At 43.5% G+C, this 28,000-nt stretch overlaps 1 protein-coding gene across 1 annotated transcript; it reads right to left on the bottom strand.

Annotated features, from left to right (window-relative positions):
* Positions 1–29: 29 nt before the first annotated feature.
* Positions 30–26,818, bottom strand: SCGN (secretagogin, EF-hand calcium binding protein). The gene is made up of 11 exons (XM_041476720.1): positions 26,515–26,818; positions 26,130–26,200; positions 16,777–16,869; positions 16,129–16,218; positions 15,183–15,239; positions 14,238–14,315; positions 4,606–4,661; positions 3,100–3,145; positions 2,929–2,988; positions 1,986–2,054; positions 30–632 (listed from the first exon to the last, which is right to left on the bottom strand). Exons 1-11 carry the CDS (start codon positions 26,816–26,818, stop codon positions 504–506), a joined length of 1,053 nt encoding a protein of 350 aa, XP_041332654.1. The 3' UTR covers positions 30–503.
* Between the last annotated feature and the right edge of the window lie 1,182 nt (positions 26,819–28,000).

The raw sequence follows: 28,000 nt of genomic DNA, 5'->3' as shown, positions 1-28,000 counted from the left end.
CATAACACAAACTTTGATGTTACTGAATTTTTGTAATTGCCATTTTATTTCTGCACAAATACACTGTCATCCATCCAATATTTTAAATGCACAAGGCACAATGTTCACCAAAGTAATGACTTCAACATATAAAGTGACCATCAGAAACACCTAGTAGCTGCACTCTGAAAGCACTGAGGGGATGTTTTTGAGGAGATGCTTTTTCCTATCCTAGGAGAATGGGCAGAGCAGCATTTCATGAGGCCAGAATAACAGCAACCTGTCCTCTGAGCAGCTCATCTGCTGGTGGGCAGACATTGCTTAGGGGACCCACAAGAGGCAGCAGCAAGCAAACATCACAAAGGAGTTGGTGGAATGAGGAGGCCACCGTGCAAATCCCGCTCTCCAGCCTGGCAGCATGGTGCCTCAGCTGCCCACCACTCCCACAGCAGCACAGAACACACTTCTACGAGGAGCAGCAGGCAAATCTTTAAAGGGAAACACAACCACAAGCACTTTCCCAGCTATGGGTTAATTTTCAGCCCGAGACACAAAGCTAGTTCAGATTTCTGAATTTTCCCATCCTTGTTCACATCGCAGTGGTTGAGCAGGATCTGGCGGAACTTGTCCAGGTCTACCCCACTAATGCTGGGCTGCAGGCAAAGAGAAAAAGAATGCTGAGAGAGAAAATTACTCTGGATTTCCCCAGCTAGTAAAGCAGCCCACCATGCAGCAACTGGGAAATTCACCCAAGGAAGAGTGACCAAAAGGCCCCACATCTCATATGTCATGGGGAAGTGAAGAGAAGATGGGGAAAGGGTGCCCTGAAAAAGCAGAAGGTGCATGGAACTGTAAGTGACTGTATGGAAATACACCATGACTTTTGTGCTCAGCCAAGGCCATCAGTATCTGATCCATAAAAAAGAAAACTTCAGAAAGTTGTGCAATGCAGATCCCTGCTCTCCCAGACCTGTGCTTTCATCTGGTTTCCTCTCTCAAACCTGCTGTGTAAGGACTAATGTGACATTACTGTCAGCTTACTGTTAGCCTTTTACAGGCTAGTCAGCAATGAAAAAATACCTTTTGTGGATCAAGTCCATGTTGAAGACACATTTTACAGGCTACACAGTTTCTGTATGCTCCTAATGCTGTACTGCTTGCTCTGCTTCCCACATTCTCAAGAGGGGATCAAATTCACATGCACAGCTTGTGGTGTCCAAGGGCAATGCTGATGAAGGCCCTTAGGCAAAGTACAAATTTCCCTTCTTTACACACACTCAGACATAGCCACACAAATCCAGCATCCTGCCTATCCCCACACCCTTTCCTGCACACTGCATGGCCAGAACACACACACACACAGCCATCAGCACAGAGCTGCCATTCTCTGCTCTCTCCTGAATAGACGTGGCAGCACAGATATCCCACACTGTGTGGAAATGCAACAGTTCAGGCTCAGAGGAAGCTAAAGATCAGATTCTGTTTGGGTCAAAAGCTCTATCTTGGACTGCATCTGGAAACTCGAGATAATCCAATGAAGACAGACTCTTCTGTCCATCAGGAGCTGAAGAGACACACCAGGTATGGTATTCTTGATTGCAGACAGACCTCAAGTAATTTTCAATTGTAGCCCTGAGATGAACTAATGAACCACGAGGTCATTCTGGTGAGAACCACATTCACAAGGAAAACAGAAGAAAGAAATTGTGATGACCCATCCATATCATGTCATGTTGTAACGCCTGCCTAATTCAAAGTATGAACTAGAATGGACCTTTTAAAAACAGAGTTCCTGCGGGAAGCTGTATTGATTTGTGAGGTAGAATTTCTGTGGTATGGTGAAATGCTTTACAGTATACATACTGACCTGGTGACATTGCCTTCTGCTGATGATCAAACTAAAATTTGTCTCTATGTTCTTACTACTGTCTCTGTGAACACAGCCTCTCCAAAAGCACTGATCTTTAAGAAATACAGAGTATTAACAAACAGAGCCATGAAGATACCTTGACCAGTTCCATCATGTCTTTGACAAACCCATCCACTTCTGGGCCTTCAAGCGCTCCTGTTTTACTCTGAAAGAAGGAATAGACATCAAAACTCCCCAGTGAGTCAAAACCACTACAGTGTTTACTGGTGAGCACCAATACCTTGTCACCATGCTTTCTACCATAAAGTTCACAAAATCATGAAATGGTTTGGGTTGTAAGGAACATTAAAGATCATCCAATTTCAACCATTCCACCATGGCCAGGGACACCTTCTACTAGCCCAGGTTGCTCAAAGCCCCATCCAACCTGGCCTCAAACACTTCCAGGGTTGGGAAATCCACAGCTTCTCTGGGCAAACCCGTTTCAGCACTTCAAGACCCTCACAGTAAAAAATTTCTTCCCAATATCTAAGATCCCATTGTTTTTCCCAAACCATCTCTTCCCACCAAGTGGGAGCAATGTATCCCACCATCCTGAGGGAGTTGTGACTGCCAGAAGCAGCACTGAATTCCTGATGTCTAACACGCAGTTAAGTGGTTACATCTGTCCTGAGCCAGACTCCCTAAACAACCATGGATTTCATATGGGAAGGGGGTTTATTTTTCAACATGGTGGTGATGCAGGTCCTGAATTGCCAGAGACTGTGAGCGCTAAAGCCACCACCTTCCTCTTCTTCCCTTGCATCTCCTGCAGGGAAACTGCTAAATCAGCAGCAATGGCCACAGCAGTGGAGAAAGTCAAAATGGGTCCTTGACACAAGATCTCTGAGCATTGCTCCTCTCTGTCCCTACCTTACCCCTCCCAGTCTGGCATCTGGGCTCATGGGCCATGGGCTTGGGCACAACTGCTGCTCCTCAGTGACTCCAGCAGCACCCAGCAGGAGGAAGAAGTCTCAGCAGCACATGCTAACTCTGTCATTTACAAACCGCAAGGGAATGAACTGACTCATGGGACTCACAACGTCATAGTGTGAAAAGATCTTCTCAAAATCTCTTCTCCTTTCTTCTGTGCTGCAAGCCTGCATACAGAGAGGACAAACAAAGAAAAATTAAAGCAAAAATTTCAAGTTTGGGCCCAGGTCATCTTAGCTGGAGACAGGATCAATGTATCAAAAATTAGTGCTACTTACATCCATCTTGAATTGTAGAAGGAAATTTTCCTGGAGTGCCAGAATCCTGAATGGAGAGATTTTAATTACGATCTTTTCGCTTTATCATCTGCACATGACCTATTCTGAGCTCTCCTTGTTTGCAAAGCAAAGGGATGTTAGATTAAAGGCCTATAAAAGAGAAAATTGCCTGTGGGGTTATTTACAGAGGGCTGTTGTGGGAACACACACCTTCCTCCCTGTCTGATGGGGCACAGAGGGTGCCCTTTGGTTCATCACAGACATGCCTATTTAGCACCATTGCTTCTCCCAGAGCATTTCTGGTGGTCCTGCACAACAGAGGGTGTCAGCTTCTGAAGCAAGTGTTATCAGACAATCATTCCTTGTAACTGGGCTGCTGTGCTGCATTAAAGAAAGAGATTTATGGCTCTCTCTTGGAGGGAGGATTTGGTGGTTGTAAAAGTAAAGGACAAAGTAATGCTGGCCTGTGCATCAAGACTGGCAGAATTTCTCTCTTTTCATCTCCTAAAGCCTGTAAAGCACTAATAAAACCTTTTCTCTCTCCAACTGCTCTGCTACCCCCAAAGTTTTTAGAGCCCATGGCACAGGGCATGATGAGCTGTGTCTGCCCATGGAGGGATTTGGAGTCTGAGGAATGTTTTCAGATTGGAGGAGAGCCTCAAATGGCTTGGCTCCCAAAAGGAAACTGTATTTAAGAGAAAATTGTAACAACAACCCCCTTTAGATATTCTCCATCCTGCCCCAGACTCTCCTCCTGTATTCATAGTCAAAGGGAACTGCTGTATGCACTGCAGTTATTTGTGCTGGCATTTGTCGGGATTTGAAGCAGAGAGTTACAGTGGCAAACCAGACCTCTGTCCCCTCACCCTCTAAACAGGTCTTTTAAGGCTGTATCTGCAAATTTAAAGTCCCATCTAACCAATGCACATTGTTTTACAGAGAGAGGCATGCTCTCTATCTCTAGGCAGTGAAAATAATCTATAAGCCTCTGAGGAATCAGGGACAGAAAAGAGACAGAGGCCCATGACTGAGTCCCCAGCTTTATTCACAAGCATCTCACCTTGGCCCTCCAAATTCTTTCCTACTGCCACTGCCACGTGCTTTTGTGGTGGCATTTTCATTATTCAAAATGCAGTATAAATTATTTGCAATTTCTGCTGCACATAATGATGAAAAATAAATGCATGTCTGCAACCCTGTTGAAAGGATTGTCATCCTTCTTTTGGAGAAACAGAGCCATGGGTTGTTTTGCCACCTCCTGGGAAGCACCTCCGATTATGCCAGAGCACATTGATGTTGTACAGACAGACCCTGGCATTGCTCCTATCCCTGGCTCTAGATTCTCAGATTATTGCAATGGGGATCATGCGTTGGAGAGGTGGGATCAGAGCAGATCTAATTCAAAAGCTGGTAGAATTCAACTGCACATGCCTAGAGGGAGAGGATCACCTTGCATGGATTGACCATTGTGAGCTGAAGCACCCCATCAACATTATTAAATCCTACCTTGCCAGGTCATTCAGGTCCAGTCGTCCATCTTTGTTTTTGTCAAAGATTTTCATCTATAAATCAAGAAGACAGAGATAAAGCACATGGGCCATAAGTAGAACACACACATATAAAAAAAGGGCAATATATATTTTTCTCTGCCCTGTGCCCTTCCCTCTGCTTGCTCAGGGTATTTGCCCAGACCCTGGGAAGCATGGCGTTCTGTGTTAGTACCAAGTGCAAGGGTGGCACAACGGAATAGCAAAACCAGCCAACTTTCTGACAGCAACAACCCGAAACAATCAAATAGCAGTACCTCTCCCTTCCCACCTTACATGGGGATAAAGCAAGTCTGCAGGAAAGACCTTCAGAAACTAAATACTGACATTGCCCTGGTCCTGAAAAAAAAAAAAAAGAAAGCCAGAAAAAGGGAGAAATTTCTAAACACTTCCACCTGGACTCCATCCTTACCTTTGACTGCTGCTGCGGCTTCTGAGAGGCTGAGGTGCAAATGCCACCTTCTAATCACCACTCAGGTCAGGATTTTACACCACTAAAGCTGTGGGGTTTGCTTGGCTCAAGGCCTGCTGCTAGAATGGACTAAGACTCGGAAGAAGGTTCAGGCTACCAATATCAAGAGGTTAAATGTGATTTCAAAACTTATTCTTTTCTTTTACTGAATAGCATAATTTTGATGAGCCATCACAGAAAAAAAAAATATTTATTTGCGGTATTTGGTTCTCCATTTCTCTTCAAGGCACAAAAAATGGACTGTTACAAAGAAGGGGGTGGGGGGGATGTTTAATGAGTTGCAAACCTGAGTATCTCATGGCTCAAAGTTCTAGGAAAAAAAAAAAAATCCACATTGTGTGTGGAGGGAACATGAACATTTTACTATGACAGATTATCTTTCTTTGTCAAATGCTCAGCTAAGGAATATGCATTAATCTTACCTTAATAGATCACATTTGCTTGTTTACTGGCTGTGCAGAGTAATTGGTTCACTACAGATCTTTTGTGCACTGCACAACTGGTGAGGAAGGCCTGAACCAGCCCCATCTGACAAAGCTCAGATGGACAGGATTATCCCCTATGACATAGCCTGAACACATGGGAGCCAGCAGCATGTCCTGAGCACTTCTCAGCAGTGGAGCCAGGGCAGAGCCTAATAATCATGTGAGAAAAAGTAGCATCTGGAGAGCTGCCATTTCTCAGGGAGATTTTGCCTGTTTTGTCAGTGCTGCCTCTTCCCTGCCCATTGCTCAAGGGGAACAAGGACAGCAAGTCCATGGTAACCCTTTACTGTAGCACATTTAGACTGAGATTCTGCAACAGACTCTGTACCATTAATTATTCTGAGTATTTCACACTTGTGAGATTTGAGTGGAATTTTTGATGAGGCATTGGTACGGGCTCACTTTTCCTCCCATGGAAAGAGAGCATGAAAGTCCTACGAATGATTGAAGGCCCATATTGAGATATTTGGAAAAATGGCATCACAAGAACCACGTGGGTGTTCAGTGGCACAAAGAAAGCTATTTTTCCATTTAACTGCCCTCTGCCAAACATATGCTCTGTGCAGAGCCACTAAATGACAGAGGAAAGACTTCTGAACTCTAGAACTGGGGAGACAAATAAAGCTGCCAGGCCATCCTGAGGACATCCCCCTGGTTGCATCAGTCCAAGTTGTTCCCTTCCAGCTGATCTAATTTCTTACATGCTGCTTCCTGCCCCATTAGATCTCCCACAGCAATATGGCACTTTTCCCTGGTCTCTGCTGGAGCAGCAGTAGGACACGGCTAGAGGAAGGGATGGGAGCAGAAGCTCCCTTTGCTGGTGCCACCAAGGGGAGAAATGTCCTTGCAATGACAGCCTCCCACTGCCATCAGAGAGATAAACTCAAGCCTTCAAGTCTTAGCTGATAAAGGAGTTATTCTGCAGGTCATAGAAAATGATTAATATTCTTTCTAGAAATAAATAAGCCCAGATAACATTTTAAAAGCCTCTCTCCAAATGGAACAACAATGCCTAACCTGGTTTTGTCTGTTGTTTGAGGAGAAATACCCCTACTACTTTGCTATGGCATACTCTCCACCACTGGCGACGTTGCTACATCCAGCTTACATCATTGCTGTAAAATATGCTGCCTAAAGGAAGCTTATGGAGACAACCCCTATGTAGCTGGCTAGAGAAAGTACCAGCATGTGGGTGGTGGGAATACCATAGTCCTTATGGTATTCCATGAGGGCTCTACAGTAACTTCAGTGCTTTTGAAAATGCCACTCTAAATCCTTTGATTTAGGCCACCAAGGAGCATTAGTTACCCACATGATCTGTAGGTCACCACAAAGCAGTGCAGCTGGTGGGGTGAGACAGAACAGCATTTGCTGGGAAAGGACATTTTTTGGCGGGAAACACAGGGCCCAGATTTCAGGAACTCTGCTGCCAGGTCAGGGCAGCTGTGGCTGAAGGCACTGGTCTTTGGTTCATACAAAAATACAGTATCTTTAGCAAAACACACTAAAACATACTGCCTTTAGTAGTCTTAGTACTTCACTTGTACTTCACTTTATTTTCTCCCATTTCTGCTGCATTTCAGAATTACTGTCTTGAGACTAAAATTCAGTGCTTCAGCCTAGACTTCAAACTCAGATGTGTTTTTCTCTCTGTGATGCCTCAGAAAAGCAAACACTGAGTTTTTCAGGGAGAAGTTCAACTCTGTGATCACCATGTCCTAATCTCCATATGAGCTTATGGGACCATAACAGAACTGGTGGTTTTCTGTCCAAGAGCCAGACTTGGGGCACAGTTCTCATTTCACATAGGCTTGCCTGGTACAAGTCTCATGATTCTTTTCCAGTGAAACATCTTCAGCCTCATGTTCTTTTCCACGGCATAAATACATAAGCATCCCAGCATGGCTGTCCTTGCCTTGGGACTTCATGTATCCCACCTGCCCTGCAACTGCTCTACTTTGTGGGTGCAACATATTTTCATAGTTTCAGAAGTCGCAAATAACGAGGGAGAATTTTGTGCACTCTTAATGAAACAGACTAGATGAGAGATGGTGGTTTAGATGAGAAAGGCTTTCTGCTTCATTATCAATTTTGTGAGCACATGGTTTTCAATCCTACCAATTTCTGAGCCCTTTACAATATTCCTGCAGCAGTACAGATCCAGAAAAACACATTTAATAGAGAGGTAACAAACTCCTTGGTGGATTTCTTAATGAAAGGAAACATTCTTCTCCTGCACCCTATCTTTCAGCTTGATATTGAAATTTCAGTGAATGACCACATCTACTAACAGCTAACCAACTCCCCTCCCTGACCTCCTTCACTCAGCTCTGCAAGAGAGAACCTTTGTCTTTTCTATCTGTTTGGCCTTTTTCTGTCACAACTGCCCTGAATACAATTATCAAACACATGCAATATTTTGATCATCCATACCAGTCAACAGAAAGAAAAAAAGTCTGGCTGGAATAGCTATGCCAAGCTAATTCTTGCCCAGCGACTAACACATGAAATATGGAAAACATGAGGGAAGAAGGGCTGGTGTTCACTGAATTAGTTCAGGTACCACAGCTAATAAGATAGACCTAATCCTGTTATTGGGACAAGTAGAGCTCATGCATACCCACTACATGGCAGTCGCGTGCTGCATTACTCAGGGAACAGCCTGGGGAAATGTTTTTTAATCAAACTTTCAAGTTTCAAGCACGTGAGTGTTTGATCTGATCTGCTAATTCTGTGCCTGAGTACACAAAGAATGACAGAGGGTATCCACCCCATATGACAAAGCATACATAATGGGAGAAGGAGATAATTGAAATGGTTATGAGGTTGTTTCTAATTTAAACTTTTGCCTTCACACATCATCTTGACATATTAAATTTGATGGATTTTCAGTTTACTCTCATGAAAGGTATATTTACACTGCCAGGTTGATATGAAACATCTCAATGTGGTTTAGGACAAGGTCTCGCATGTTTAAATAGCACTCAAATTTACTAAAGGCTCTGTTGCATCTAGCAGTATGCTTTATAAAATGATGCATTTCCATTACTGTCAAACTACCCCATGTTTTAAAGTGTTTGCACAAATTAATTTACTGACATTTTAATGGCAGTGCACCAAGGGCACACCCTGTTTGTTTGAAAGTACTCTGAAGCACTCTGAGACAGACAGAGAATATGTAAGAGCTTGGTTTGCAAATAAAAGTTGTTACATCTCCATTTTTTAAAAGTGCAAAATCAAAACTGCCATCAGCTTTTAATTCAGCAAAAGAAATACTTCTGCTTTCTCAGTCCAGTGTTCTAAAGGCCACTGAAGCACCACAATGTGACAAACACACACATTCTTTGAAGAGCAATATAAATCTGAATTATTTTCCATGACAGAGATAAGGAAAGAAGTAAACAATCAAAATAAATAGTTCTGTGATCAGCAGACTCAATAAAACCTGCTTTCATACCTTCTCTGGCTCTCTTTGTGTGTAATTAAGTGGGACACTAAGAGAGTCAGTTTTACTTGACCTCCTACTCTCACAAATATATTTTAATGTCTATATCATGGTCACCTATGCCCAAGAGCTGAAACAAAAGTCAGCCAGGGAGTACAGAGGTTATTGAGACTGTATAAAGACAGGCATCAGCCCAAGCTGCAGGACTGCCTATGGCCTCTTTCTTTAGGGAAGGATGGGGTCACAAAGGCATGTGCAGAGTGACAGGAGAGCCCAGTGGCCAGCAAGTTACCCTCAGGACAAAAGCTCAGCGTCCTGCCCAGCCAGACTGCCCGTGTCACATAAACAAGTTCTTTAGCACAGGATTTCTAAGAGTGATTTGATTCCTAAGAGATCAAGGCATTATCTGTTAAGGTGTTCAGAAGCCTGCAGGCTCCTGAGTTCTGTTGGTTTTGATCTTCAGAAATTAAGTTTGAGATTAAATCGTATTTTCTGCTTCCCTTGGCTTATGCCACAGCAAGTGTGGTGCTGGAGGTGACAGCACCCTGGCATTAAATTGAGAAGGGACACAGGAGGCAGATTTGTGTTCATCAGCTGTGTGGGTCCTTTCAGACACCTGGGAGAGAAGCCAGCATGGACCACTACCAGGAGGAGAAGGGATGACCATAGACTGCACTTTGGGAACCAATCTTGTAGGCTACACTCTACTCCTGTAGTATTTCTAGAGCTTTGGGAAGTTTGCTTGGTGTGTTGACAAAGATAATAAATTCTGTTTAGGCTTTTTTCAAATACAGTAAATATTTGTCTTTCCATTATTACACCTTTTGTTTAGTGATCACAGGAGACTTTGTTAACAAAGATATGCTGCCTTGACTAGTAAGATGTTAAGGGTCTAAATCACCTGAATTTGGCTTTTATTTGCTCACGTGAGTACATTGGCATCAGCACTGAACACAGATAGACTTTCACAGCCATACAACTGACCACAGTGAAACTCTGGCACTATCCTTGCAGAGGGGACAGGCAGCAGCCACAAAAGCACCGGAAATCCCCCCAATGCACAATAAAGGTAGTCCACAGTGCATACTCATGGACACAGATCATCCTCAGGGAGAAGACAACCTTTTCCCCTTTGCACTGAGAAGATGAGGAGCCCTCAGCTGCAGGCTTCTGCACTTGAGGCACATAGCTCAGTGCCCAGGAGAATCTTGGCAAATAAGCCCAGCAAAACCCTCGTGTCATTACAGCTGGGGAAAATATCTATTCTGACTTCTCCGGGGTTAGGATTTCATCCTCATCATCATCATCCACAAGCTTTCAAATGCTGTAGTTCATGACCAATACTTGTTATTAGCCACTGCATTTACATCACTGCCTCTCTAGAGTATTAAACTATGATGGGCAAAGATGGCATGTTGGCTGGATAAGAACTGTCCTTTGCATTTTACTGAGATATAATAATGCTCAGATTAAAGGAATTTTTTATGCTCCATCTGACATAATCAACATAAGTCAATTAAAAAAGTGAATGTCAGTGTTGCATGTGTGACTGCTTCAGCAGAATAAACAACTTAAATTGCTGAAATTTGACTCAGAAATGAGTTTGCCTTGCATGCAGCTTGTAGACATTTGCATTACAAACTAGAAGTAACATCCTGCTATCTGGGAAGCTACAGACTATCAGAAACCATATCTTAAATCTAGTTCATACCCTGGCATTTACAATATTGTGCTTAAGTGCATACACAGGTAATGGAACCTGTCACTCTTAAAAATCGTTGTCAAATGCATATGTGAGACAGGTATTTCTGAGCTGAAACTTCATCAGGACCCAGAAACCTACTAACAGCTTGATCTTGGGGTCTGAGGGGAGGTGGGAGGGATTGAAAACGTTGTTCTACTGTCATCATCCACAGTACCCTCACCATGAAGTATCAAGGGGGCCAGTCTTCATCTCTCCAGCTTGTATTAATTCAGGAAGGCAGAAAATTTTCACCATGCTATTTAAACCCTCCATCCATTTTCAGCTATGCTCACTCTGTCTCCCAAAGTACACACTGCAGGACCCTTGGGGTCTTTTCTCAGGAAGTTCAGAGCAATACCAGGCTTCACATCAACCTCCAAGCCACTTGCTCCCTGCCAACAGCCTGTGGGAAGGCAACAAACCTACAGACTGTTTTCAAATACTAAGAACTGCAAGGGGGTGCATGTAAATAATTATTAATACACACTAAATTCATTATTATTAATACAAATATGTATCTATGTAGGCACAGAAGAAAAAACAACAGTGCCTACAAAGGGGCTTCCTTACCACAGCATTGTCACTTCAATTCGCCCATGAAGAGTCTTGAGAACTGCAGTGCTCTTCTATGATTTTCCCCAGTGGCTTTAGTGCTTTTTAAGATTTGATTTAGCAGACTCACAGAGTTTGTGCAATGCCAGTGTGTTCACTAGCTGTTGTCTTTATAGGAGTTCATCACTTGTTCATCAAATCCCTGATCTATACCAGTGTTTTCTGAAGAAAGGATGTCAAGGCCATAAGGAAACAGAATAGCCTCTTAAGAAGTGGCTGCTAAGCAACCTGATAAAGTGATGTTCCTTTCCAGAGATGACCAATCTCTTCCAGATGAAATACTCTCTCCCTCTTCCCAGCATTTTTTTAATGTTGTATGAGATCATTCATAACAGCACAAGGGGCAAGAATTTAACATGCCCTGGTTGGTTGATATCTGCTCACAAACTGCAAATACCCAGCACAGAACCATAAAATGCTGCCTTAATTTTTTTCCTCAAGCCTGGGCTAGCTTCTTTTAAATTACAATTTTTGCCTTTTCCCCTTTATCTCTACCTCCAGAAGGCCCTAGGGTCCACTCAGGATACCAGTAGCTGCTTAAGATGTGTGCAGGCAGCTGTGATGTACAGAAAAAAGGGCAGAAATCTGTATATTCCTGTGGAGACAGATGGGTTTACAGCTCCTTGAGACACAGCTTATTTCAACTGAAAAATAATTACATTGGCCCTTGAAAGCCCTGAGATGAATAGATGGGCTACCCTGCGAGATCCTGTAGCTGTGTGCAGCAGAAACAGGTCCTGCTCCCAAGGACTTTGTGCTCTAAAAAGATAAAAGGGTGGGAGCAAAGCAATAGGAGAGAGAAATGTAAGTATGTCCAAACTGCAGAAAAGGAATCACTGCTGCTGGTTGTCAAAGACAAAACAGAGTCAGGGAAAAAATGGATGGGCCACTGACCTATTTGTCCCAAACAGTGGTGATGGTGGCAGAGTCCAGTGGCAGTGGGACTCTGCACTCCAACAGCTCCTCACTCCATGTGGGAAAGGAGAGAGAAGAAGTGAAGGGTTGCCATTACTCTGGGCCTTGACATCAAACCTTTGAGTCACTTTTCCCTCTTTAATCCAGCCCTGCAAATGCAAGGCTGAATCTTTCTTCCCTCCTTGGAATTTTGCCTTCAGATAGATACTTCGGATAACTTCATATGCAATCATTTGTGGAGTGTATCTGATGCTATAGGATACTGCCCATGTGGATAATTTGCTGTTATATACAGACTTCACATCCTCTATTTTATTCCAGGATAAGATTATGCCAGTGATAATGTCACACCTTGCCTTAGTTTTTGGGATCAGATGTGTTTATAAACATCCTTGATCTTCAGTTTGGAGAAAAGAATTGCAAGGTAAAAATTAATCATCTGCCATATTCTTATTTTCCAATAACCATTAACATCCCTGAGTCTTTTGGCATTGCAGCTTGGCAACCCTTTGTCCTCAGGAGCCAGATTTGCATTTCAGATCATCAATTTCCCTAGATATACAAAGCATCCCTTTTCCCATATCAAATCTTATCTTCCAACATAGAGATTAAACTGCCTCTCTGAAGATACAAAGCCCTTCTACAAGAAACCATGGGAATAGAAACCAGATCTCCTGGCTCTCAGCCCTGGGCTGCATTGATACCTAGCTGCCTTGGGGCAGCAGAATCACAGATCTTTCTTGGGAAATTAGAGGGAAGGGAAATTAGCTGGAGGAAATGAACCACCGACTGTCTACAAGCTTGAGATCACCTACTCCCCAGCACTTGATCAGAGATTAAGCATCAGGGATGGAAACCTTAATGGAGCAGAATGAAAGATATTTGCTACCAGCAAATGCTCCCAGAAATATTTTTGTCTTAGCTGTAACTTCTGGGCTTTTTTTGCTTTCAAACTCTGCCAGTTGGAAAATAATTTCTGCAGCTGGCATTCCTCTCTCTTCACTGTCTTATAAATATGAAAAACAAAATATACACTCTTCCATAACAGTACAGTTTCTCACATTGCTCTAAAGGGTCACATTTCTGGGCACACAGACATCACACATACATAACATGTTATTGCAAAATATGTAGGCAGCTCCTTGTTTGCTTGCATACCAAGCTGGTTTTTAGGTACAAACACAGATTTTGTGTCAAGAAACAACGCAGTCCCATCTGAAAACCATTTAGAAAATTACAGTGATAGATGTCTGCTAGTGGAATTCAAATTATACCCTTGAAAATGACATCCAGAAAGTAGATTTTTTTCCTTTCTTGTTTTTAGATGTTTAGATATAATAAGTTGCTCTGAAATCCAGGTGACTGATGCTAAAACCACACCAAATACTATGTTGTTGATTGCAGTATAAAAGCTATATTGTGATAAGCCAGGTGGAGAATTGGAACTTTCAACCTCTCAGTCTTCAGGGAAGCAGCAGGGAGCCAGCAAGGCTTGCTGGGCTTTGAGAGCAGAAAAGCCAGATACCTGCATGTCTTGGGAGAAAAAGGATTTGCTAGGAGGAAGAGTGGGAAGGAGGAAGTGAATGAGCTGGAGATCTGCCTGAGGCTGAACATATCCTGAATAAGGATGTGCCTCACCTGTATTTAAAGGGGTTTAGAGCTCAGCCTGCTTTGGTGTAAAGTTGAGCTCTTTTCTCAGAGGAAATAGTTTGACTCTCAGCAAAACTATTTGAAATGCATTCACAGCTGATGCCCAGTCCAAAAACTGTTAGCACCAGTGCATGCTAACTACCCCCAAGGATCTCTAACACACCTTTTAAGCATCTTGCAGGGTTTTTACGGTCCTGCAAACTTTGACCCTAAAGGAGATTTTAGGCTGTACTCAGATCTAAAAAACATTAATTCTATGTTTTCTTACCATAGTATCAGTATATTCTTCCAGCTTTACCTCAGCAACTATCTTGTTATGCTGCAAAAAGAGATCTCGCAGGAAATCCTGTAGTAAGAAAAGAGAGAAATTTTACTCCCTAGTGGAAATTCAAGAAATAACAGTAGGAAATTAAATTCAAATTCAGCAAGGTTACACAAATCTAGTTTCACATTCCTGGTTAGTACTAGTGTCTTCAGTTTGACAAAGTTCAAATTTTTTTTAGCTGAAACATGGTGTTTTTTTGAATAAATTAGAAAGTAACTAAATTTCCCCAGAATAGGTATACTGGAGCGAGTCCTAATAGACTCATGAAATAAGCAAAAGACAACATAAGTCCTGCAATACTTGTTAATTGATCTCAAATACAAATATTTGCATTCAGTAAAATACTCATGCCTCCTCTAACATCTTTGCTGGGACACAGGCTGAGGCCACACACTGAGACTTCAGCACATGATGTGCAGCCCAGGGATGGACTTTTTTGACTGCTGGCTCAAAGTGTTTGAGTTATGGTTTCTGAACAGGCCTCTTGCCTCAATAGCCTGAGCTTTAATGAGAAATCAGTGTTCAGAAAATGTGCAGGTTCAGGAAGAGATTGTGAAGAAATTCCCTTAATAAAACACAACGGCTTTGGCTCTGTTTAGCTGGGAGAAGCACATGTGCAAAGCCTTGTGGGGCTCACTGGATACCTCAAGTCACCAAGACAACTGGGGTCATGAGACAAGGCTAGTGGCAAGCAGGAGCAAACCATCCTCCCTCCAGTAGGGCCCCTGAGACCATGCCAGAAGGCACAAGTCCTCAAACTACCTAGGAACAACCCAGAAATGCCATTTGTCACTCACACAAAAAGACAGCAAGTTGGTAAAGCTGATGGAAGGGCTCCCATTGACATCAGTGAGGTCAAGCCCAAAGAGATTTGTTAGAATAACTTACTTTGAGTTCACCAGCTGAAATAAATCCACTGCTGTCAGCATCGTAACTGCGCCAGATCTGAATGGGGATAGAGTGATGTGAGCACATAAATACGGCAGTTACTCATCTGCTCTGTGATAGATTGCAAAGATTCAAAGCAGAACTTCCATAATGAGCAAGTTGTTGCATTAGCCAACATTTAATTAATTTTAGATTAAATAAAATAAACTTTTCACACAATAGCTCTTACTCACACTTGGATGCTGTACATGCTACATGCTGCTATCACATGTTTAATGCAGACACACTGTCTATAAAAGGAAGACAATACTAAGAAACTGTTTTGCAATTCTTACCTAATTTGTACATGCAGCTTATTTTATTGCTCTGAGTCAAGGCCATATACAACAGGCCATTGATCTGTAGAAGCCCCCAGCTTGTACGTGAAATAAAAGCAACTGCATGAGATTTTGGAAAAACTGAAATTCCCTGCTGGGATACTTAGAGGCAGAGATGAGAGGAAGACTGGGCAAAGTTCTGTGGGCTTATTGACCCAACTTATGGAGATTTCCTCTCCATGCCCTAACAGTCTAATGTTTCAGGATAAAATGGGGCTTAAAATGTACCTGCTCTTTGTCTTGGTCTATACTGTATTGCAGGTGAGGAGCTGTAGGGGTGAACTGATGAGTGGGGACATTTTGTCTGTAGTGGCATGACTGATAGGTGGCTGAGAGTGTTTGTGAAATGTAGTGAGTTCTCTGGGTACCCTTGGTCCCGTCCTAGATACCACACCTCTGTTTTGCTGGTGTAAATAATGTAAAACCTTCTTTACTTGAACAGGTCAGAATGTGTTTTGCTTCCACAATACCCATCTATTTCCCAAGCTGCGTTTCACAGGGGACAGAAGGGTTGGTGCTCAAGGAGCTGGTGGTGTGCAAGGGGGAGGAGGCAGTGTGGAGATACAGACCCGCATGAATTCCACGCTGTTGTCCAAGGGAGTTTCCCGTCGGAAAAGCAGTAGGAAATTCTCATCATCCGGCAACATCATATTTGCAAGCTGGATTGAAAAACATTTTAAAAAATCCCCACAACAAAAAACAAACCCACACCATGAAAGTAAAGAAAGGAAAAAACTTGGGCAGCTACTGATCCAATATGTGAAATACAGGTTTGGCATGGAAATAAACTCCGGACCAAAGGATCTGGCCAATGTAATACTCCGTGGGTCACCTCCTCTGCATCCAGATTCAATCTTCCAGATCTTCCAAGTTTGCCACAGGTCTTAATCACAGAATCGTTTGGGTTGGAAGGGACCTTTAAGGCCATCCAGTCCAACTTCCCTGCAATGGCCAGACACATCTTCAACTAGATCAGGTTGTTCAGAGCTCCATCCAACCTGACCTTTGATGTTTCCAGGGATGGGGCATTAACCAGCTCCCTGGGCACCCCCTTCCAGAACTTCACCACCCTCATTTAAAAAAAAGTCTTCCTTAATCTACCCCATTTCAGTTTAAAACCATTACCCCTTTTCCTACTCCTACAGACCCTATAAAAAGTCTTCTAATTCTCCATCCTTCTATAAAAGAAATCTTGGGCTGGAGCTGGGCAGAGATACCTCCTGGATTTGCAAGCGTCCATCTGAGGTGACATCATAAACAGACATGAATTGCTCCTTCATCCTCTGAACTTCTTCTTCTGTGATGGTGCTCTGCCATGGGGAAAACAACAAGTGCATGAAAATTGCTGAAGGCACCAGAAGACTCTCCTGGAATAAATCTCTCCTCACTCACAAATAATCACCAAGATCATTGCATTCTTACAGTTGGGGGTAATGCCTTCAAAAACCCACAGATACACTATTGTGGATGAATTGTTGGAATTAAGTCCTATGCGTATCCTTGCAGCTACTAAGCTTTCAGTTGGAAGATCAGTGTTTGGGAGCTCAAAAATATTTCAGTGACACCTGCTTCTTTACCCAGCTGTTCCCATTATATCACTGGGCTTTGGTTTTGCTCAAGAGTGTGTTACAGAACTTTCCATCCTGCTTGTTTCCAGCTTGTGCTTTTCAGGAAGATATCCTTATCCTTGAATGACATCTCTGCAGTTCATTAGATCAGCAGCCTTGAAAGGTGTCAGTGGAGCTAGATTGTTGCTTATTATTGCCTGTCAGCTGATTTAAGACCTGGCACCAAGCCCTGTCAGCGTTTCTGGGTTAAAAGCACAGAATTTCAAGCAATTGACATTCTCTTTGTATCTGCTCAACCCCACAATTGATTTATACCTAGTGAGGAGTTCTCCAGACTTGCCAGGTTACGTGTTTCGACAGGCATCGCTGTGACAGGTGAAGTACAAAGTTTAGGTTCATCGGGCATGGTTTCTTTAGCAGAAGCCATGAGGTTCAGAACCACTCTGACTGGACTACACAAAATACAACTTCCCCACCACGTGAAAAGGCTTTTGGTCATATGAGCTTAGTGGCTGGGCTGGGAAGCTCACCTAGTTAATCTTTCCCAAGCAATTAAGTCCTATGTTACCCTCAGCACCCACAGTGAGCAGGTTCTGGCTTCTCTTCCAATTATGTGGGAGGTGGCCCTCTCTGGGAAGGGAGGGAAGGAAGGGAGAAGGATAACCCACACTGCATTGTGGCATACGTTTGTAGAAATTTTACAAGACAATAAATTACCTTCTTCCCAATCCCTGAATAAAAGTCCTTCAAAGTTTGTATAATCTCTACAACCAGGTGGATGTGGGATAGCAGCTATTCCTTCCTGAGTCTTCTAACCCAGTTTTTCATTCTTTCCAGCTGCTATTGAAGCTCCATACATTGTACACTCCCTTTTTTATCACTGTGACACAAGACCATGAGTGACACTCCCAAATTTACGCAGTGCACAGCTCCACACAGTGCAGTCCTTGGGGTGCATCCTTGGTGTGTAACACCAAGGGTGGCAGCTCCCAGTCTGGGGATGAAACATCAAGCAGCGATCCCACTGGGATGCACCCAAGGTGGCAGGCCCCAGAAGAAGTGGCTGAGTAGGTCCCAGGGCATGGCTGCAGGATCCTCCTTTCCCATGGTGGTGTCCAGAAAGTCCTGTGGGCTCGGGTATTGAGGGCACAGCACATCACTAAACACACACCTTGGTTTTCTTTCCCCTTGGCATGGTAACTCAGGCCCATGATATTAAATTGCCTTCTGACAGCATCTTGACACTTTGAGACACCTCCAAGGAGTTAGGCATGCCTATCAGTTGCCAATTTCAACAGGCTTGCAAAGTACTCTGAAATGATCCTCCCTCAAGCCCAGGAGGATGAATTATTTACAAAATTATAATCACAACTGATATTTGAAATGTGTACTGTGCATTTCAAACTAGTCATTTGTTAAAATGCTTACTGCACAACCTGGTGTCAGCTATTAACCACCACTTCACTGAGCTGTCTGTGGCAGGGACACTGCTACCTGCATGAAAATAGGACAGCCTCCTTCTTTTTATATTCTGATTTTAACTATGAGATACATCACGTAAATGCCTGGAATATTTACAATATTTACACAGCTCTGAAAGATTTTAGTCCAAGGGGTTACACTATAGTAGATTTTTCAACCTGGACAATCTTTATATCTTCACAAATATTCTACTTATGAAACACAATTGGTAATAGTTCTACCAAAACCCAGCCTTTACTCACATAGAATAAAATAATAAAGCACAAACTGGCTTTCCCAAGATGCACGTTCAAGACAAAATTATTCCAATATTAAAAATTTCTACACGAAGAACAATAGACCTTGTGTTATGACCATTAGGTTTCAAAAGGAACCTTTCTCTTTACCAAAAAAAACCCCAGAAGACTGAAAAAGCCCTGATAGATCAAATAAGATATTCCAAACAGAAACTAAGGTTGGGAGACCTGGTTTTCAAGACTGACCTCTTGGTGGTGCAAACAAGTAGCTTGCTCTATTTTCCTTTCTATTCCAAAAACATTTAAAAGCCTGGAAAACCCCCATAATCTACCTGATCTGTTCCCCTTGTCCAAGCAAGGGAGGACATGATTTGAAGTCTCACCTCACCCCACCAGCAAGGAGGCTGGGTCTGTACAAGAAGTTGAAAGGGGACACAGCCAGAACAGCTGACCCCAACTGACCCAAAAGATATACCTTACCATATGGTGTGGGGCTCAGCATATAAAGCTGGGGGAAGAAGGAGAAAAAAAAAAAAAAGGATGTTTGGAGATTGGTGTTTGTCTTCTGCAGTCAGCATGATGGAACTTTGCTTTCCCACACATGGCTGTACAGCTGCCTGTTCATGGGAATTGGTGAATGAATTCTTCATTTTGCCTTGGCTTGTGCCCTTGGGTTTTGCTTTACCTATTAAAACATCTTTATCTCAACCCATGAGTTTTCTCACTTTACTTTTCTGATTACCTCTCCCATTTCACTGGGGAGAAAGTGAGTGAGTGAGTGAGTGAATGAGTGAGGCTGCCTGCTGTGTTAAATCATGGTGTAACAAAGAGCAGCATACAAAAATGTGCCTCTTGTGTCATAAGATGGATCAGGAGGAAATGGCTCTGCAGCAAGTGAAAGTCTGTAGCTGAGCATATCTTTATCAGAAAATGCTGTCTTAAATATGTTATCTGCCTCAAGCAACAGATCCTTAACCAGTTTCAAAGGTTTGCAAAGCTTTCCTTTTTGTGAGAGTTTAAGTGAATTCTGTTGCATACTTTCCAGTCATTCTGTACAGAGAAGCCTTTCTTGTAATTCCTTGTTTTCCCTGGTGCATGCACCTCCCTGAGTTTGTGGATGATGTGTGGTTTCCAAGGGCTGCTGCATGTTCTCACTGCAGTCAGGAAAGAAATCTATACTACTTACCATGAGAAGGCCAGATGCTTTTTATTCTCATAAAAGAACACAGTTTAAAATATTGCCGTGACTTTGTTCACACATTTTTCAGGGTTAACAAGTAAATTTCTTACTACAGGTGTTTTTCCACAGAGTTTAACAGAGAAAAGCTTCTGTGCTTCAAGTGGCCATAACAAATGAATTTTCTGCTTTCTGCTTTCTCCTTTCCATGTCCAGTCTCCATCTTCCCTGCTGTGAAAACCCTTTAGAAGTATTTGTACCAACACAAAGGTAATCTGGTTTTTAATAGCGTTTGTAATCACAGAAAGGGCATGATCACATTTTTTTTTTAATTTCTGCAGCATTTTATTTCTTTGTCATGGCTGGTTATGATTGTTTGGAAACCTGGCTGTAATCTTTGTTAATCCATTCCTTTTATATTGTTGCACTCCTCGCTTCATGCTGACTAATTAAATTTTTGTTCCTTAAGGGATTCATGTGCTTGGCAGAACTTTGTCTTGATGAAAACACAATTATGAGTCATTTGGTTTGGAGGGCAAAAAGTGAAAGTATGGAGCACTGCACAGCATTTCCTACTCGATGAAATGGGATGTCTCATTTAATTTCTGCTGGTTAAGAAATTCCTGTAATAAACTGATTTATTTTTCCTTCTTGACATGATTTTAGAAGCAAGCTGCTATATTGATTAGGGTATAAAAAAAGATGAAACTACATTTAAGTGACTGTTATACCCTGTTCCTTGAAAAAAAAACTAGAGAATTGTCTGAAAATCCTGGCTCAAACACGTGTCTTCAGCCAAATATGATAGAAAGGCCAAGGGTCCCACAGATATAGAGTTCCTACAAGACCTACGAAAATAAATTGTGTCTGCCAAGAAGGAGAGTTGGAAAAGAAAATCAACAACTATTATCGTGCCAAAAGCTACACAGTACAGATATGAGGCCAGCAAGTACCAGATGAGAGACATCAGTAAGTACCAAATGAGAGACATCAGTAATGTACACTTTGACTTTAGAAGAAGAACCTTTCATTTTTGGGCCAAACATTTCTTCATTGTAAAAACTAATCTCATTAATGACTTTGTTACGCCCATGCAGCTGTAGGTTGAATGGCCAGCATAATTGTGGGTTTTTATACTACATCTCCAGGGCCAATTTCTCCTTTGGGCCAATCTTTCTCACTTAATTTCAGTGCTATCACTTGAGAATTTGGCCCTGTACTTTGGTTAGGATTTACTGTACTTCTGCATGTGACAATAGATGAGCACTTACCCTGTCATCCTGCATCGTGTTTTTGGTTTCTTTTCTAATTCTCATCAGCATAAATGTGGGAAAGCTTCTTTTCCATAGTAGACACCAGCATCCAACAAAGGCTACTGCACAGTCTTCCCTGTGCCATCATGGTTTTGTGGTTAGGTTTTGGACAGGTTTTCTGTTCTGTCCTCTCTGCTAGGCTGAAAGTTGTTTGATGTGCATTTGGGTGATGAAAACATATTGTGTCATTTTTACCATGGGTATGTTGGGTAAGCATTAAGAAATACCTCGAGGCACTTCAATGCCTTAATGTGAAGGAACAGGATTAGGAGCTGGCCAGGGTAATCAAGGCTGATGGAAGCCACACCTAAAGAAAGAACTCTATTTGGCAATAATCAGAATGATAGAATGGTTTGGGTTGAAAGGAACCTCAAAGATCATCCAGTTCCAACATCTTCCCCTAGACCAGGCTGCTCAAAGCTCCATCCAACCTGAACACTTCCAGGGATGGGACATCCACAGCTTCTTTGGGCAACCTGTTCCAGGGCCTCTCCACCCTGAAAGAATTCTGTCCTAACATTTAAAGAGCCAGGATTGCCTGGGGGTTAGAATTCTGAGATATTCTGAATGTGGATGAAAGCTGATTGCTTTCTGCTAGGGATCTTCTTGATATTCACCTGCTGGTCACCATTGACCTTAGGTCTCCTGGGGTGATAAAGCACAGTGGAAGTCTGTCTTGGATGGCTTTGAGGCTGGCTGATATTTTGGCCATTAAACATTGTTTGACTAGCTGTTGCATTCCTGGCTATGCTAAATTATACACATTATTTAGATAGACAATGCAGTGTGCAAGGCAAGGATGAAGTGCAAGAGCAGCTGGAGGGTGTTTATATTCTTTGGAAGTAAAAAGCAAAGACAAATCCTTAATGGCTGCTAAGAGTGAGCTCCAAAGGATTAACTTCAGTCCCTTCCAGTCATAACTATCCATGTGGTTTTCAGGCAGGAGGGATTTAAACAAGACTAATACCTGTCTTGTCTAATCAAATCTATACTTCAACAATTGTTGTGGTCTTCTATACACTTACAGTTAGGTGAAGGCAACCATCCTTTATCTGAAAGTTTTCTATCAAATTTGAGCATAATTTAGGCAAAGTGAAATACATATCTGAGAAAGCCCAATGTCAATGTGCATTTCTCTCCATATCTGCCCAGATATCACTGGTTCTAAGGAAACTTTCAGTAATCCAACACCAAAATTTACAGCCATTCCTCTATAAAGTCTTATCTAATTATTATGAGAATATACATAGAGCTTCATTAAAACCATAGAAAAGAGGAAGCAAGGAAGATCCTTAGTGATCTTGATACAGAAAGAAAGATGTACAGGACTATAAGACAGAAATGCAGGAGCTATAGTTCCTGTTCTAATAAAATTACTTATTTGATGCTGGAAGTAACTGTCCTTTCCACTGGGCATTTGCCTCAGTATAAAAACTTTTAGAAAATGTATGTATAGAGTTGCCATAATGTAGAAGAAAGAGGTTTATGAAAGAGCAGAAGAGAGCTCAGGCTGCTCATGGCGGCTATGCAGTAGCAGCTTGGAAGCTGGAGGTTCAAATGGTTAGAGAGAAATTACAGCAGTGATAAGAGAAACAGGTGAACAGTGCCAGCAGCTAGAAGATATAATGCTGGCATGAGGATGAATTACACACACCTGGAAACTGAAGGGATTTTCTTAGGACTGGGATGGAATAGAATAGAATAGAATAGAATAGAATAGAATAGAATAGAATAGAATAGAATAGAATAGAATAGAATAGAATATTCCAGTTGGAAGGGACCTACAACAAACATCTAGTCCAATTGTCTGACCACTTTGGGGCTCAACAAAAGTTAAAGTGTATTGTTAGGTGCATTGTCCAAATGCCTTCAGCAATCACCCACTGCTGGATGAGAAGGGACAGGAAGCAGCATCTGGGATTTGGTTGGTTTACTACAGGTCTACCTTTGTTGCAGAGTTTTCCCTTTCCCCCCACAATTGTTGATGGTTCAATAAAAGACAATGAATTGGCCTCCATCGATGGATGCTATTTCAAGTTTCTTTCCTCTCTCAGAGTTGTCAGGAAAAGCTGTGTCGCTCAGCTTCCCGACAGGCTCATTTTTGCTTTGTTTTCCCAGCTGCTCCCATCCCCTGGCATTTAGTGTCAGCTGGGGATGCTGCAGAGTAACTGGGAAGAAAAACAGCTGAAGGACCACAGTGGTCATTAAGAAAAATAACAGCTTATAGAATGCAGGCTGAAAAAATATAATTATGAAGCCGCTCTCTATTCAAGCAGAGACAACTTCTAGTGCTGACAACATTATTTATCACTTGTGTAGCACTTCAGACAGAGTCACTAATTAATCCTTGTGACACATCTGTAAATTGTGCCAGCGTACTGCTGTCTCCCCCTTTTTCCGTGCAAGGAAACTAAGACATTAAGAACCCAAAGGAGTAAAGGTCAAGATGAGTAGTACAGCAGATGGATGCTCAGTCCCAGCTCACTCTTTTATCACACAGGACACTTTCTGTAGGATGGTAAAACCAATACAGAGGGGACCCTTTACCCCTCCTGCCATAATCACAACCCTGTACATTATAAATCATGCAAAAAAGAGAAAAATGGCTCAATGTTGTTAGACAAACTCATTGTACAAAGGTAGTTAAGACTTTTGTTTAACTTGGTGCTCAAGTGGCCCCCATAGTCGAGGGAGTGGGCAGAGGACTGCTTTCAGCCTCCCAGGACAAAAGTTCCCCTTGAGGTTTCTGCCACAAAGACAGCCTGCTTTGCCTGCAGCCTGCCATGTAATTTTATCACTAATATTACCAGAGTGGAAACACTGCCAAAAATAGGCAAGAAGACTGAGGGAAAAAAACCAAAAGCATTGAGAGCCTGTCTGAGCACTCTGAAAGTTAGTGAGCACCATCCTTCAGAATTAGCCTATTTGTTCTATTTAATAGGAGGAGAGTGAATTGGTTCTTTCTCCATTCAGTTTGTGTTAAACTATCTCTTTTAATGGCAAAACTTAGCTAGCAGAAGCAAAGGAGATGCAACTGGATCAGTGTGCTGAGTTAAGCTAGAGTCATCCAAACAGGGACTTCTAACAAGCAATAAAATATTGATTTTTTAAAGCAGGAAGTTAATTGCTAGAACACCCTCATATTGCAAGTTCTGTGTGCTGATAAATGACACAACGTAGTGGAGTTCACACTGGCAACAATAAGACTACAAAAACTGTAGGGGTTTGCTACTTATTTGGTGTGACACTGTCCTAGGACCTCATGTGAGGGATACACAAGGGCAGCTATGGGCTAGAGTGGGGCTTGGAGTTTCTCTTGACTCAAACCCTTAGGAAGCTGCCTTCAGAATGAGATCTCTGATTATCCCTGGATTTTATCACCATCAGCTTACTCCAGAGAGCCCCACTTGGAGGTCCCACTGCAGCACTGAGCTCTGCAGCCTCATTTTAAGTGTCTCCTTCAACATCTCATGTTTGCTGTCACTGAGTTTGTTTGAGCATGCTTTGTGTTGCTGTTTCAGTACCCCAAGACCAGCAGCTCCCAATTTCATCTTTTGTTCCTGGGTAAACAATCACAAAATTTCTGATTTCTCTTTAAATCAGCTTTTCTGTGTCCCTAAATGTTCTTATTGCTGAATCTTTTTTGATTCGTTTGAAGCCTTTTTACATGCCTATCTCTTCATCTAGCCATCCACGCTCTGAAAGACATTTCTGCAGAAACTGCCAATATTTCAATCCAAATTTACTTGCAAATTAAATAAAAATATGCTTGAAAAAATTACCCACAGCTTCTATTTTTTTTAATTGCAGCCCTAAAGATCTAAGAGTACTAATTGACTTGTAAGTACCACTCTGATTTTACACTTGATGCTCAGGAATTTATGCCTTTTATCAGCTATCTTTTCTGTATTTGTTAATTAATTTTTGCTTAAAGGAATTGTTTCATCTCTGTTTTTTGGCATACCCCCTCCTTCCATTTGAAAGATGTTTTCTCCTTTCCCTATTTGGGCAGACTCTGTGTAGTGAAAATATTACTATATCCTTTGTAAACTTCTGAGTGCTGGCCTGAGTGGCAGGATTTCTCCTTCACTGATGGTGACACTCATTGGCAAGGTAAGACCTGGAGCTGAGGAAAGCAGCCCCTGTAAATTGTAGTGCGACTTCTGTTTGTATGCAGACAATGAGAGAGGAGAAATGCTGCCAAAACCAGGAAAAGAAACCAGGGGAGAAGCCCAGAAACACTGTAGAGCCAGGTCTGGATCTTAGAAGCAACAGAATTGATGCTCATTTGGTTATTAGCCATTTGTGGCAATACAGACATAAGCCTTCTTCCTAAGCACCATTTAGAATTAATGACAGTATATTTGTTAAAAATTGACCTGTGAAAGAGACCTATCATATGAACAAAATTAATCAGCACAGGCTTGAACAAATAAACCATGAACATTGCACTCCCGCTCAGCTAGTCAGGCTGTATGCCCGTGCTTTTTCACTTGGTTCTATTCAACAACAGTAAATGACTTTCTCTCCACACTGCCAACCAGCCCCTTCAGCTGGTGCCAACTGCGATCTGCCCCTGACCAGCAGATGTTGGGCTGGAAACAACTGATCAAACTGCTTAGCTGACTGCACTTGTTGTACGTGCTTAAAAGCCACCCTGTTGCCAAGAGAAAAGCTCTTTACCTTGGAACTGCTAAGGAAGTCGGCAATCGGGGAACAACAAACACAAACCATCTCTCAGCATAACTTTTTTACTTGGACCTGATGGGCAACTAACGCGGCACAGTCACTTACTTCTGGTCCCAGTTTCTCCAGGAGATGATGAAAAAAATCGTCAAGCTCCTTCCCTTCTATGTAACCATTGTCTAAAAAAAGAGCAAATATATTAATGGTCAAGGGTACTGCCTGAGTTCCAGGAACCGTGCAGGTAGCTCAAGGCTTCAGGGTCAGGATCTCAGCCCTGCCTGCCCACTCAGGGGAGCCCCATGTTCTACTCAATTTCATCTCTTCACTTCTGTGTGAGGGCTGGGCACAGCTGCGGTGCTCCCTTTAGAATTTTTCTTACAGAAAACTTTTCAGAAACAAAACATGTCCCAAACTGGGACGAAAAGAGAGAGCAGCAGATGAAACGGGGAAATGATGAAAAGGCAAAAAATTGGGGGTTGAAAGGGTGATTTACAGCTATGATACTCATGGTGAGGAGGACGAGGGGGGCTCAAAAACACCGGCAGGACCTCGTGGGTGTAAAGCTCAGAAATATCGATCCCATGTGCGGCATCCCAGGCACCCACACCGCACCCACCCCGGCGGTCCCGCTCGCCCCTGCACGGACAGACCCCCGCACGGCACCCAGCGGGCCCGGCACCCACGCACCCCTCAGCCGGCGCCCCCCACGCGTGTCCCCACTTGCCGTCGGCGTCGAAGCGCCGCCAGGCCCCGAGGAAGGCGGCGGCGTCCAGGCGGCCGTCGGCGCCGCTCTCCATGCTGCTGCTGCTGCTGCTGCTGCTGCTGCTGCTGCTGCTGCTGCTGCTGCTGCTGCTGCTGCCGGCCCTGGCCCTCACCCTCGCCCTCCCTCGGCGGCACACCCTCTGCCCCGCACCCCGGCGGTCCCGCTCGCCCCTGCACGGACAGACCCCCGCACGGCACCCAGCGGGCCCGGCACCCACGCACCCCTCAGCCGGCGCCCCCCACGCGTGTCCCCACTTGCCGTCGGCGTCGAAGCGCCGCCAGGCCCCGAGGAAGGCGGCGGCGTCCAGGCGCCCGTCGGCGCCGCTCTCCATGGTGCTGCTGCTGCTGCTGCTGCTGCTGCTGCTGCTGCTGCTGCTGCTGCCGGCCCTGGCCCTCACCCTCGCCCTCCCTCGGCGGCACACCCTCTGCCCCGGCCCCGCCGCCGGGCCCGGCTTTCAGGGCGGCGGCCCCGCCCCGGGGGCGGCCCCACGGGGGTCGCCGTGGGGAAGTCTGCCCCTTCCCGGAGCTCGTCCCACCGCCCGGCCGGATCCCTGGCGGGTGTGCTCGGACACGGGCTGTGGCGGGATGGAGCTCGGCCGTCGAGGTGGGCTGGAGCAGCCCGACCCCGCAGCCCCCGCTTCGGAAGAGCGGCGCGTCGCTTGCATACGACCTTTAAAGCTTCAACCCCCCCCGAATGAAGGCAGAAGTGCTGGAGGGAAATGTGAGGCTTCATAGAAGTAGTAGAGTTTAAGGGGAAAAAAAGGAGTTTTCTGAAGCTGGTAACTCTCCTCCTCGGTTTGTGAAAGCAGAGCTGCAGCAGGCAGAGGTCTCTCACCTTTTCATTCCTCACAGCCATCGGGAGGGTACCCCTCGCCAGAATCAGTAGCCAGAGGACAAAGACAGACAGAAACCTGCATCGTCTTCCTCCTGTAATACTAATCAAATGGAGAAACCGCGGGGTTTAAGGTCTCTGTGCTGGTAGAGCATTATATTCATGATGGACCAGCTTGGGAGTAGATTTGATTTGAATGTCACTGGGTATTCACCTGCAGTGATTTTAGGCACCTAGGACTGAGCTGGTCTCCATGTGTGCTCCGAGAATCATTATTATCTCCTTTGAGACCCTTACAGTTATTTCTAAGTTGCCTTTGATTTGATATATACATATTTTTGTTTTATTCACGTAATGATTGCTTTAGAGATGCTCTCAGAAGCAG

This window comes from Pyrgilauda ruficollis, unplaced genomic scaffold (genome assembly GCF_017590135.1).
Source record: "Pyrgilauda ruficollis isolate IOZ18807 unplaced genomic scaffold, ASM1759013v1 scaffold39, whole genome shotgun sequence".
NCBI lineage: Eukaryota > Metazoa > Chordata > Aves > Passeriformes > Passeridae > Pyrgilauda > Pyrgilauda ruficollis.
The sequence above is the reverse complement of the archived record's forward strand: the minus strand, read 5'-3'. Positions and strand labels throughout refer to the sequence as shown.